Raw genomic sequence first — 14,060 nt, 5'->3', positions numbered from 1 at the left:
CTAACAATGATGTAAGAATATGGGTTTAGACTAGAAAATGAATGTCAAAATAGAGGACAAAGAATTGATGGGAGATGCAGTGGGGAGGAAGAAAGGCAACTCTTCTTGGTACCATGCAGACATGTCACTGACATATGTACACAGTCTAACATGTACACATGCTACTAAATCAACAAGATCATGAGTCATAATCCTAAAAAAATGAACGTCTACTTCCCTCTTTCTTCTACCATAGCTGATATTCAGGCAGGTATCCCAGGAAAGAATGAAAATCAATAGCATAATTACATACTAACATCAGACTTAGGAAAACTTTTACATAACAAATGATTGACTGTGACCATGCTCTCACAGTAAATTAATTGGGAAAACAACTAACGAGAAATCATAAAGCTTTCCTAAGAATATAAAGACTTGCAACAATATACACCCTAAAAAGAATAAAAGATATACAAAACAAACACAATTCGACAAGAGAATGGCATCAATAGTAATTAGATGAAAGCCAACTTATGATGGCTACCCCTTTCACCTTAGCAATGAGATAAATAGTTATTATGTGCTCTTTACCCAATACGTACTCCACAGGTAATATGCTGTCTGATTTGCTGAGACTATTGCTGTGATAAAACAGATCTTTGCATGAACAACAAAACATACTATTACCTATAAAATGCATCTCTTGACAATCAGTTTTACATGGCATTTCTCATACTAACTAGTATAACCTTAGCTGTTAGAATCACTCCCTTAAAGCATGCAACTAGAAAGATGAATTGGCTAGACAGGCTTCAACTGATGTTCAAGCCTCCTGAGATGACTTGTAGTAGCTGCACACACAGAGAAAATATTACATTTTCCACCATTGAAACACTTGAATCTAAGAGAAAGCTGAATGCCTAGAATTCTTGCATAAATGGCCCTAGAAGAAAGAATGGATCCCCACATTCAATTTCATTTTATTGAATCTATGGATAATTAAGTTTCTAAGATACAAAATGACACTGACACAAAATGAAGTGTTCTAATATAAATGTACCTTATGTAGCTGTTCTTCTAATTTCGTATATTCCTCCTTCTTCTGTTCAAGAGCCATCTCTAGTGTTTTTAGCTTGGAATCCTTTTTCAATCCAGATGATGCCAAAGATGATGCATGCTCTTTAAGTTCCAGCAACAATGCCTGCAGTATTAAATACTTACAACTTTAATTAACGTGAAATTCTTTGAAGCTTTCAGTAATGTGCTGTTGTAGTATTTCTTCATTCAGATTTCCTAACTTTCTCACTCTCCTTAATTACTGTTTGAATTTACCATTGTACCCTTTTATACTGCAACTTAAAGGATGATTTTGCCCTTGCTGCTATGCTCATCCATCAGATCACAACCACACCATAGCTATCAATGGCTTCACTTCACAAATAATTCTGAAGATCCTCAATCTCTCCTGAGCCTGCACACCTTTGTTGTTCATGTGGTTCCCTTTGACAACATCAAATGCTAACATGGGTTAAGTTCCCACATGTACATTGATGACCCTTGACACAAATTCTAACTTCCTTCTCAATATTTTAGTTCCATCATGGGGATTTATATTTTGGTTTAGTTTTAGAAGTAGGGAATCAAAGCCACTGTAATGGACTACCAGCACAAATTCAGTACTAATGTTCCCATCCTAAGCTGAGCCTTGTGTTCATAACTTAGGATCCATAATTCCAAGATGGGCTTGAATCTTTTCTACATAAAGTCTGCCTACTTCAATCCACATAACACATATGACAGAGATACCCTGGATCATTTTTTAACCATGTCTGATTCAACTATTTTGGTGCTTACAGTGACCCTCCAATATTCACTTTCACTGCCACATCTCTTAACTTCTATCCTCTCAGAAAGCAAAAGCTGTTCAACTGAGATATTTTGCAAGTACACCAATCTGCCATAAAATCATACTAATGTTATTGAGGCCAGGTACTGGTGCATTTATATAGTGTTGTGAAGTTTTTAAAAATATGTTGATCTAAGCAGGTAGGAGGTACATTATTTGGCATGCAAATATGCTCCTTACTTTTTCCAATAAATTGTAATAGAAGATACTGAGCTCTACAGTAAAACAAATAGGAGAGGATTCACATTAAATCTAGCAAGGAAATAATATAATTAGGGTAAATGAATCAAAACTAGACAGTGTACTGTGCCAGATTTTGAACATACAAAATCAGGTACTAATTTGTCAGGCACATGGAGCTGAGAATGAGAAGGCATCCACTTGGACAGAAAATTTTAAAACTACAAAACATTTGAAATTCCAATTGACTATATGGAACATTTGCATTATAAATAAGAACTGATTCATTTTGGTAAATAAGTCTTATGACTTAAGTAACTATTGTAATTTGTTCCAACTTTGTATACAAATCTAAATGTCTTAAATCATTCCAAAATACATATTGTTTTATATGTATTAGTCTGAAAGAATAGCTCGGATTTGATAAAAACTTTCTAAATTGCATCAAGTAGTCTTAAAAACTCTATTTCTTGCCTCTTTTTCTGAGAGATCTCGTTGGAGGTTGGTGAACTTTTCTTTAATTTCTTTTAACTCCTTCTTGTAGCCATCAATTTCATCTTGCTTTTCTCTTTCATCTCTTTCTCTTTGGTCTTTAAGCCGCTCAATTATTCTCTCCTTCAACAAATTGATCAAAAAGAAAGAAAATTATGTTAACTCACAGTGATTAATAAGGCAGAGTTAATGAGAGAATATTTTGCTGTGTTCACAATTTTAAGAACGCAATCAAGTACTAACCTAAAAATCATAGGAACTTCACCCTTCAAAAATCTGGATGATCTAGAACTCAACTTCATTAGTGTGGCCTTTCCTGATATCTCTTATTACATACCACCTCACAGTAATCTCAAACACTTTCAATTCATCCAAGCCTATTGTAGAGCAGTTTCAAATTTGCACTACTCTTTGTACAATTAAGTCTTTCTAATCCCTTTCCCTTCTGCCTAAGTTTTAATTTTAAAATTATACCTGCTTGCTCAGGTTTCATCGCAAGTAATAGCTGAACGGTATCAAATCCAGGTTATAATTTTAAATAGCTTCATTTGATCAACCTTCAGTTTTTGAAGTTCAAAAAGGAATATCAAGCAAACTCATCCAATCTATCCTCAATATATTCTTTTAAGTCTTGTGTAATAACCTTTGTCACATAATAGTGCAAAAATGAGTCATGCTCTGATTTATAAATGGATTTGAGCAACAAAAATCAGTGAGCAATCAGTGATAGAAGAAAAGCTGTCATATGGCACTTGACAGTATGTTTGGGTCTTCCATGACCCATATGATTACATATTTGTCAGTTATGGATTAAGAACCCAGATTCTGTATGCTCAGCTACTTGAAATAGAAAAAGATGAAAGCAAGGTATTTAAATGTCACAAAGTGTGCAAATCGATTACAGTAAAATGAAAAACATTACAAAGAAAAATCAAGATGGTTACATTCACATGAGCAGCAACTGGCTTAGACTCTCTGTATAAAAAAAGATTTTGTACCATTATTCAAGTAACTCTAGACCGTGCCAAATAGGTTGCTTTGTGAGTTGCAATACATGAACGTGAATCCAATACTCCAGAAGGAAATGTTTAACCCAGTCTCTATAAAGCTGAAGCGCAAAATTTTCCCTCTGCACTAAGCACTTTTGAAATAAACACCAACACTACAGTGGACTTGTTGTTTACTTTCTGTAATATATGTATTAACTTTCAATGATTTATTAGATTAGATTCAACTTTATTGTCATTGTGCCGAGTACAGATACAAAGCCAATGAAATGCAATTAGCATCTAACCAGAAGTGCAAAAGAACAGTATTATTTACAAAATAACTGCAAATAAAAATAAAAAGTACCACAGCATACAAATATAAAAGTACTGAGACAGTCCAATATGGGTACAATATTGCTTAGTGCTGTGATGAGAGGTTCAGCAGGGTCACAGCCTCAGGGAAGAAACTTTTCCTGAGCCTGTTGGTGCAGGAGCAGATGCTCCTGTAGTGCCTACCGGATGGAAGGAAAGTAAAAAGTCCATGGTTAGGGTGAGATGCATCCTTGATAATGGTTTTCGCCCCGCCCAGCCAGCATTTATGATAGGTGTCCTCAATGGTGGGCAACTGGGTGCCGATAATCCACTGGGCAGTTTCCACCACCTGCTGGAGTGCTTTGCGGTCCTATATGGGACAATTGCCATACCACACTGAGATGCAGTTGGTGAGTATGCTCTCAGTGGTACAGCGGTAAAAGTCCGTCAGTATCCTGGGACAGAGGTGAGCTTTCCTGATGCTCCGCAGGAAATTAAGGTGCTGTTGCGCCTTTTTGATCAGGATGGAGGAGTTCAGGGACCAGGTGAGATCATTGGTAATGTGGACACCAAGGAATTTGAAGCTTGATACATGCTCCAGTACAGCTCCATTGATGTAGATGGGGATGTGAGTGTGGCTCCTAGCATGCCTAAAGTCCACAATAATCTCCTTAGTCTTCTGGATGTTAAGGGCCAGGTTGTTGTTGGCACACCACACAGCCAGGTGCTGGACCTCGTCCCTGTAGGCTGTCTCGTCATCCTCTCTGATCAGCCCAACCAACGTGGTGTTGTCTGCAAACTTGATTATAGAGCTAGAACCATGTACAGGTACGCAGTCTTAGGTGAAAAGGGAGTACAGAAGAGGGCTCAGCACACAGCCTTGAGGCACGTCGGTATTCAGGGTGAGAATGGAAGAGAAGAGGTTGTCTAACTTAACAGATTGGAGTCTGTTAGTCAGGAAGTCCAAGGTCCAATTGCAGAGGGATCAGCTGATACCAAGCTGGCAAAGTTTGACAATCAGCTTGGAGGGGATCACAGTATTGAATGCCGAACTAAAATCAATGAACAGCATTCTGACGTAAGAGTTGGGGCTGTCCAGGTGGGTCAGGACAGAATGAAGTGCCATGAAGATGGCGTCCTCTGTAGACCTGTTGGTGCGATAGGCAAATTGATGGGGCTCCAGGGTAGTGAGCAGACAAGATTTCAGATGTGATAGAACCAGTCTCTCAAAGTACTTTGCAATGATGGGGGTGAGTGCAACTGGGTGGAAGTCATTCAGGCCCGTGGCAGTAGAATGCTTCGGCACTGGCACGATGGTGCCAATCTTGAAGCTTGTGCGGACAACTGCCTGGGCCAGGGACAGATTGAAAATGTCCGTGAAGACCCTGGCCAACTGCCCTACACAGACTCTGAGCACACGGCCAGATATTCCATCCGGACCAGCTGCCTTCCATACATTCACCCTGCTCAGGGTGGCGCAAACATCGGAGGTGGAAAGTGAGAGAGGCAGTTCATCAGGTGGGAGATCCGCTTTGAGAGTGACCTCCTTGTTCCCTCGGTCAAAGCGAGCGTAGAAGTAATTAAGCTCATCAGGGAAGCAGAGCTGGAAGGGGGCACAGTACTAGGTGGTTTGAAGTCTGTAATGAACTGTATGTCGCCACATGCGCCGGGGGTCCGAGGATTTGAAATACTGCTCAATCTTCTGTTTGTATGCGTGTTTAGCCTGAGAGATTCCCCTCCTCAGGTTGGCCCTGGCTGCTGTAAGCCTACCAGTCTGCAGACCTGAATGCTGAGTTTTGCTTTGAGCATGAGGCGAACCTCTCTGTTCATCCATGGTTTCTGGTTGGGGAAAACTTTTATTTGTTTTTGTAATGACACTCTATCTACACACTTGCTGATGTGCTCAAGGACAGAGCTGGTATATAAATCAGTGTTAATCTGAGAGTCTGTGATGGCATGGGCAGCAAATGTGCTCCAATCTGTGTGCTGGAATTGGTGCTGAAGAACAGTCAGCACCCTCCAGCCAGATCTTAATAGTCTTCATTGTGAGTTTCACACGCTTAATGACCGGGCTATGCTTGGGAAGCAGAACAATGACAGATGGTCAGACTGTCCCAGGTGGGGGGAGGGTAGTGGCTTTGTAAGCATCAGCCACATTTGTGTAGACATGATCTAAGGTTTTATTTCCCTTGTGATGCATGATACATTTTGGTAAAATCTTGGAAGCACGGTACGTGGGTTGCAATGATATCCGGTGGTACATAAACTGCGACAGCAACGGTGCATGTAAACTCTCGTGGTTGATAAAAAGGTCTGCACTTAAATAATCAGGTATTCCAGATCATCAGAGCAATGAGTGTCAGCAACGGTAGAGTTAGTGCACCACGATCGATTCACGTAGATACATAAACCACCTTCTCTACTTTTACCTGTCACTGTTGCAGCTCTGTCAGCCCTGAAGACCGTGCGCCCTTCCAGTTCCACCACGTTGCTTGGGACATCACTGTTTAGCCACGTTTCCATAAAAAACATGACGTAGCAATCCATAAGCCTTCTTTGTATGAGGGCCCAAGTCCTTAGTTTGTCCAGCTTGTTTGTCAGAGACCGAACATTGGTGAGGAAGATGCTAGGTAGCGCTGGCCAGTGTGCATTTAGCCTTAGCCTAGCACATAGACCTCCACACTTCCCCCATCTTTGTTTACAGTCTCGATGCCAGCACCAGGCCCTTCCGGTCAGAGTGAGCTGAATGCAGTTGAATTTATGAACCTTGGCACACAAAATATTTGTTCTTATGTTCTAAATTCAGATTTATTATCAAAGTATGTATATCATATACAACCTTGATATTTTATTAACTCTCATAGTTAAGACATGCTTCCAAATTTTCTATCATTTATCCAATGTACTTGAATCTATTCTTCCCTAAATTTAATTCCATTGTCATAGTTCAAACACTCATCGAACACATAACTTGTGTGCTTACTTCCCACAGATTAATAGCAGTACACTTAATGATTGCATATAAATATAGAAGTAAATGGTTAAGCTATTCTTTAAAGAACAAATTGATATTACAAAAGCATTTAGGAATGACAATTAGCTGTTTACTGGATTACAATTATTTTTCCATTACTGAACTTCACTCAGCTGTACCAGCTGCACACTGTAGCAGGGAGAAATATTTTCCAAAACATCAAAGTAGAATAATGATGATGGCGCTTACAGCGGCTGTGTTGCAAGCTCCGTTCCAAATCTAGAGTATACTACTAATTTCTACAATTTTCTTAGCATTTTCTGTTCAGGTAGCTGACAGTCACATCAGATACGATAGATTGACACTTCTAAACATCAGAAAGGCGGCATGTACCCACTACCTGCCGCCTTTCTGGGAACCCCTGCTTGTGCAATCCATGGGAGACTCATCTCTTATACCGCCACTACCTCGAAAAAAGTGCCAGAAAAGAGGGAGAAGGCGTGCTAATCGGCCGCCGCTCCCTAGCATACTCCTGGCTAACGTTCAGTCCCTGGACAGCAAGCTGTGTGAAGTGAGAGCCAGAATCTCCTACCAGCAGGAAACAAAGGAATATCATGTTTTGTGCTTCACGGAGACCTGGCTGATGGAGGAGATACCGGACCACGCTATCGAGTGCTCTGGGTTCTTCCTGTTCCGGGCAGACAGGTCAAAAAACTTCTCTGGGAAGAGTAAAGGAGGAGGGGTATGCTTCATGGTCAACAATGCTTGGTGCAACCCCCAGAATGTGAATGCCCTCAAATCCTTTCGCTCCCCAGACCCGGAATACCTGGTGCTGCCGTGCAGACCCTACTGGCTACCTAGGGAGTTCACAGTTGTTATCATCACAGCGGTGTACATTCCATCACAGGCTGATACTGACCTGGCTCTCAGGAAACTGTACGAAACCATCAACATGCTGGAAACTGCACACCCAGAGGCTGCTTTCATCGTCACCAGTGATCTTAATCGAGCGCCGCTGATGAAAGTCTCTCTGAAGTTTTGGCAGCACACCCAGGTGAGCACTTATGAAGATAACACACATGACCACTGCTACAGTCCCTTCCGCAATGCTTACTAAGCTCTCCTTCGCCCAGCTTTTGCAAAGTCAGATCACTCTACGACCCTGCTTTTGGTGATTTTATACTGCAGGACTGCTTCGATGACATCGACTGGAATGTGTTCCATGATGAGGATGTCTCCAAGTTCACAGATGGAGTCACGTGCTTCATCTGGAAGTGCATCAATGATGTTGACCCCCCAGAAGTTGGTCAGGATCTTCCCAAACCAGAAACACTGGATTAATAGTTCCATGAGACCAGTGCTTACCACGTGACAGAGCTTACATTGCCAGCAATCAGCAGGAGCTCAAGAAAAGCAGCTACAATCTGTGTAAAGCTATCAAGGCTACTAAACAACAATTCAGGGACAAGATTGAGTCAAGATTCACAACGACTGGCGTCCTGTCGCACTTATCTCAATAAGCTTTGAGAGGCTGGTCAAGGATTACATCTGCAGCATGCTACCACTCACACTGGACTCCCTACAATATGCCTACTGTCACAACCAATTGACAGACGACGCAATAACCACTGCTCTACATTACTGTCCTTACACATCTGGAGAAGGAGGAATCTCATGTGAGAATGCTGTTCTTGGGCTACAGTTTAGCATTCAACACCATAATTCCATCCAGGTTCAACAGGAAGCTCAGAGACTTCAGCCTTGACCCTGCCTTGTGCAGATGGATCCTGGACTTCCTGTCAGATTAGCAGCAGGTGGTAAGAATGGGCTCCCTCACCTCTTCCCCTTGACTCTCAACACAAGAGCCCCTCAGAGCTGTGTACCAAGTCCCTTCCTTTACTCCCTGTATACCGATGACTGCGTCACCATAGCTCTAATCTGCTAATTAAATTTGCCAATGACACTACATTGATTGGCCTAATCTCAAATAATAACAAGGTGGCCTACAGGGAAGAGTCATCTCTCTGCACATTGGTGTGAAGAAAACAACCTCTCCCTCAATTTCTCAAAAACAAAGGAGCTGGTTGTGGATTACAGGAGGAATGGAGATTGGCTAACCCCTATTGACATCAATGGATCTGGGGGTGAGAGGGTAAGTAGTCTTAAGTTCCTCGGCATCCACATCACCGAGGACTCAGTGGTCTGTACACACCAGCTGTGTGGTGAAAAAGGCACAACAGCGCCTCTTTCACCTCAGACAGTTGAGGAAGTTTGGTATGGGCCCCCAAATCCCAGTAACTTTCTGCAGGGGCACAATTGAGAGCATCCTGACAGGCTGCATCACAGTCTGGTATGGGAACTGTATCTCCCCTAATCGCAGGATTCTGCAGAGAGTGGTGCAGACAGCCCAAGCGCATCTGTAGTTGTGAACTTCCCATGATTCAGGACGTTTGCAAAGACAGGTGTGAGAAAAGGGCCCGAAGGATTATTGGGGACCCGAGTCACCCCATCCACAATCTATTCCAGCTGCTACCATCCAGGAAAGTGTACTACAGCATAAAAGCCAGGAGCAACAGGCTCCAGGACAGCTTCTTCCACCAGGCCATCAGATTGATTAACTCACGTTGATTTGAGTGTATTTCTATGTTACATTGATTATTCTATTTATTATAAATTATTATAAATTACTATGATTGCACATTGCACATTTAGACAGAAACATAACGAAAACATTTTTACTTCTCATGTATGTGAAGGATATAAGAAATAAAGTCAATTCAAATTCTTCTATGCTGCACTTTTTAACATCATATAATCCTTCTTCATCAAAATGCTCCAATTATTTCTTTAAACCATAATAAAAGCTGTTTTTGAGATTGTAGCAACATTATCTGACCAACACTTGTTCAGACATCCTGTCACCTATCCTAATATTTGACCATAACACTCAAGCATACATGAAGCCTATCCTGGAAATAGAGTTGAATACAGTAAATCAAAACTTCCAATTTACAAACCCTAGTCAAGTCTAATTATCATTCAAGTTCAGTGGTTGAAGCTACTTCAGTTAGTCAATATACATCTCTCCAATGCACTAAAATGGACAGTTTTGGTTCTAATTGCACTCCTGTAGATGTTAAGTTTAATTATTTTTTCTTGTGAATACAATTATACAATGCTATCTGCCTATGATGCTACTGCAATTAAGTTTTTCAGTGAAATCCTGCGCATAGAATGTTCTAGGTATACATATGACAATAAATTCAATTTTACCTTTGTCAGCACCAGCATTGCTAATATTAAAGATGCATTTTTGTTAAAAAATATGATCCCCATATTACTGACAATAATTTTCATATCAAACAGTACTGATTCAGACACACACAACTCACCTTCTCTCCAAGAGCTTCCTCTAGGGTAGTCAGGGCAGTGTCTGTATTTGTGGTGTCAGCCTGCAATGATTTTACACGCTCTTTTAAACTATTCATTTGCCTTTCTTTATCCCTGAGTTGTTCCTGCAAATTCTCAATCTGCAAGCAAATAAAACACAGATTAAACAGGGAAGGAGAATAGACAAGATATTTAATGAATTTCAGTGAAACCTATATTTCACCATTCAACAACCCAAACTGTCCTTCCCAGCTGAATTATCTCCAATTTAAAATATAGCATTCAACTGTTACAACGTGGTCTCAGTTACACTGGAAAAATCAAATGTTGACCACAGATTGGTAGAATGCTTTGTGAACACCTCCATTCAATCTTCAAGTTACCTTGAGCCTTCCAGCAACCCATCATTTTAATTCTCCACCCCACTTCTATTCTGACATCTATGACTTGCCTCCAAATCTGTTCCACAGTACAGAAAGAATCTTGAGAAACAACACCTCATCTCTGGACCAAGTATATGGAACCCACAGGACTGAATTCAAATTCAGATTACTAGCCTATCCTGTTTACAAGCTGGCCAGTTCAAATGTTAAAAAAACAACCACCTGCAACAAACTCTTTTAGCTGAGAGATTGAGTTGCTTGGGACTAAACCCACTGCAATTCCGAAGAATGAAAGGGGATCTTACAGACACTAAATTTCAAAAGGGATAGTTAAGAGAGGCAGGAAAATTGTTTCCATTATGAACTACAGGAGTAAATTTAACACATATGAGGAGGAACTGCTTTTCCCAGGGAAGGGTGATTCTTGGCCCAGAGGCTACTTCATTAAATATTTTTAAGACACAGTGAGATATATTTTTTGAACAATAGGGGGATTAAAAGTTAAGGAGAAAAGGCAAGTAGATGGAGTTGAGTCCTTGGCCAGATCAGCCATGATCTTACTGAACAGCAGAACTGGTTCTATAGGCCAGATGACTTACACTTGCTTCTATTTCACATATTCCATGTTATTAACACTCTCCGCAGATGCTACCTGACCTAATGAGTGGCTTTTTTTCTTTTAACTTCAGTTTTTCAGTTTTTTTACTTTTCTTTTTACTTTATATTTCCCAGCAACAGTTGGCCTACATCACAGTTCCAGAACTTTGTTTGGTTCCTCCTGGCGCTGACTGAGTTTTGCTAAAATCGTCTCTATTTACACTGTCCCTGATAAATCAACTATGATCAATATAGATTTACCACCTACCCTTAGCTAGCACTAATATTTGCATCACTTGGATTGTCTTAGTCTCTATCCTGACATTGACATACAATGGGCGAGAGGGATCCATTGGTCGGGGTTGACCACGGATGTTGCATCCTGGCTGTCTATGTGCTACGCAAGCCAGTATGATATGGAGAACATGTCATTTCCCACATAGCTAGCACCCCCTCTCCACACATCTGATGAACCCAAGGGAACAGCAGAGGCGAATACAGTTTGGCACCAGCAATGTCACAGGAATTGCCAATCAATGTTGAACTCAGCAGAGGACTACTTAGGGATTCAAGCTCTAGATATCTCTTTGCGGTTTACTTCCAAAGCCATCCCTATGAATAGGTATCCAGAAGGCAACAGAGGCTTGAGTTCAGAATCTTCCTTTATCTAGATGAGCTGCCAACTCTGGCCGATGAGCCCCATCTATCCGGACTACTAGTATAAACATTTATCTTTAGATCAAAGGAAGTGGTACACAAACCATTTAATCTATCAATGGAGATTCAAATACGAGTACCTGCTGCAAATATCCTGCTTCAACTTAATCAACATGAATTTCTATACCTTTTGCTTCTTTTTATGGATTTCCATCTTTATAACAGTACCAGATAAAATGAGTAGTCAGTCTGACCAACCTGGATAGTTTGAAGATGCTCAATCTCTAAACTGCTTGCATACCCTAGTTTTCAGGTTCCTCATATTATTATTATTATTTACAAACTCCCACTTTCTAAAAATCTCTAGGTAAACAGAATGTAGCAAAAAGAGTTTTAAAAGTTAATACACAATAATCATACCTTGAATCACCTAAACTAGAACAATACTAGGCACCTCAATGTCGAAGTCATTGTTTCAAATAAAAATGAAATCCCTGAGAGCTCAAACACGAGGAAATCTGCAGATGCTGGAAATTCAAGCAACACACACAAAATGCCGGTGGAATGCAGCAGGCCAGGCAGCATCTATAAGAAGAAGTACTGTCGACGTTTCGGGCTGAGACCCTTCGTCAGGACCAACTGAAAGGAAAGATAGTAAGAGATTTGAAAGTAGGAGGGGGAGGGGGAAATCCGAAATGATAGGAGAAGACAGGAGGGGGTGGGGTGAAGCTAAGAGCTGGAAAGGTGATTGGCAAAAGGGATACAGAGCTGGAAAAGGGAAAAGATCATAGGACGGGAGGCCTAGGGAGAAAGAAAGAGGGAGGGGAGTACCGGAGGGAGATGGAGAACAGGCAAAGTGATGGGCAGAGAGAGAGAAAAAAACGAGGAGGGGGAAAAAATTAAATATATCAGGGATGGGGTAAGAAGGGGAGGAGGGGCATTAACGGAAGTTAGAGAAGTCAATGTTCATGCCATCAGGTTGGAGGCTACCCAGCCGGTATATAAGGTGCTGTTCCTCCAACCTGAGTGTAACTTCATCTTGACAGTAGAGGAGGCCATGGATAGACATATCAGAATGGGAATGGGATGTGGAATTAAAATGTGTGGCCACTGGGAGATCCTGCTTTCTCTGGCAGACAGAGCGTAGGTGTTCAGCAAAATGGTCTCCCAGTCCACGTCGGGTCTCACCAATATATAAAAGGCCACACCGGGAGCACTGGATGCAGTATACCACACCAGCCGACTCACAGGTGAAGTGTCTCCTCACCTGGAAGGACTGTCTGGGGCCCTGAATGGTGGTGAGGGAGGAAGCGTAAGGGCAGGTGTAGCACTTGTTCCGCTTGCAAGGATAAGTGCCAGGAGGGAGATCGGTGGGAAGGGATTGGGGGGGGGGGGGGGGAACGAATGGACAAGGGAGTCGTGTAGGGAGTGATCCCTGTGGAAAGCGGGGGGGGGGGGGGGAGGGAAAGATGTGCTTGGTAGTGGGATCCCGTTGGAGGTGGCGGAAGTTATGGAGAATTATATATTTGACCCGGAGGCTGGTGGGGTGGTAGGAGAGGACAAGGGGAACCCTATCCCAAGTGGAGTGAGGTTAACTTTAGATACTATTGAAGGAGATGACCTAGCAGAGGGGAGCCATAGTGTCTTGCACTGTCTGATGCTGCAACTCAGAACAGAGGGGTATAGAGGACTGCAGTGTTGATAGGAGATTTTCTTAGTCAGAGAAACAGAGACAAGATTCTGTGGGTGCAGTAGCAACACCCAGTTAGTATGTTGTCTCCCTGGTGCCAGGATGAGGGATGTCTTGGATTGTGTCCATGGCATTCTCGAAAGGAGAGGGTGAGCAGCCAGAAATTTTCATACATATTGGCACCGATGACATAGGTAGACAAGGTGAGGCTTCCTGAAGAGAAATTTCTAGTGAGCGAGGGAGAAAACTGAAAAATGGGACCTCCAGGGTTGTCCTGAATCGCTCCATGTACTATACACCACTGAGGGTAAGAATAGGATGATTAGGCAGGTGAATGCATGGCTGAGGAACTGGTGCAGGAAGAAGTTCAGATTTATGGATCATTGTAATTTCTTCTGGGAAAGGTTTGACTTGTACAAAAGGGACAGGTTATATTTCAACCTGAGGTAACCAATATACTTGTGGGCAGATTGGCTAGAGATGTTTGGATTGTTTTAAACTAATTTGCCAA

The 14,060-nt window shown here is 41.7% G+C and overlaps 1 protein-coding gene across 4 annotated transcripts in view; it reads right to left on the bottom strand.

Annotated features, from left to right (window-relative positions):
- LOC140734775 (ELKS/Rab6-interacting/CAST family member 1-like) overlaps nt 1-14,060 on the bottom strand; it is a 766,434-nt gene that overhangs the window by 615,475 nt on the left and 136,899 nt on the right. For all 4 annotated transcript variants that reach the window (XM_073059261.1, XM_073059262.1, XM_073059263.1 and 1 more), the window contains 3 exons: nt 10,225-10,362; nt 2,540-2,680; nt 1,040-1,180 (listed from right to left, as the gene is read on the bottom strand). In XM_073059261.1, the coding sequence (XP_072915362.1) occupies nt 1,040-1,180; nt 2,540-2,680; nt 10,225-10,362 (420 nt within the window). The remainder of the gene's footprint in view (nt 1-1,039; nt 1,181-2,539; nt 2,681-10,224; nt 10,363-14,060) is intronic.

The sequence above is a fragment of the Hemitrygon akajei genome, chromosome 10 (genome assembly GCF_048418815.1).
Source record: "Hemitrygon akajei chromosome 10, sHemAka1.3, whole genome shotgun sequence".
In the NCBI taxonomy this organism is placed as follows: Eukaryota; Metazoa; Chordata; class Chondrichthyes; order Myliobatiformes; family Dasyatidae; genus Hemitrygon; species Hemitrygon akajei.
The sequence above is the reverse complement of the archived record's forward strand: the minus strand, read 5'-3'. Positions and strand labels throughout refer to the sequence as shown.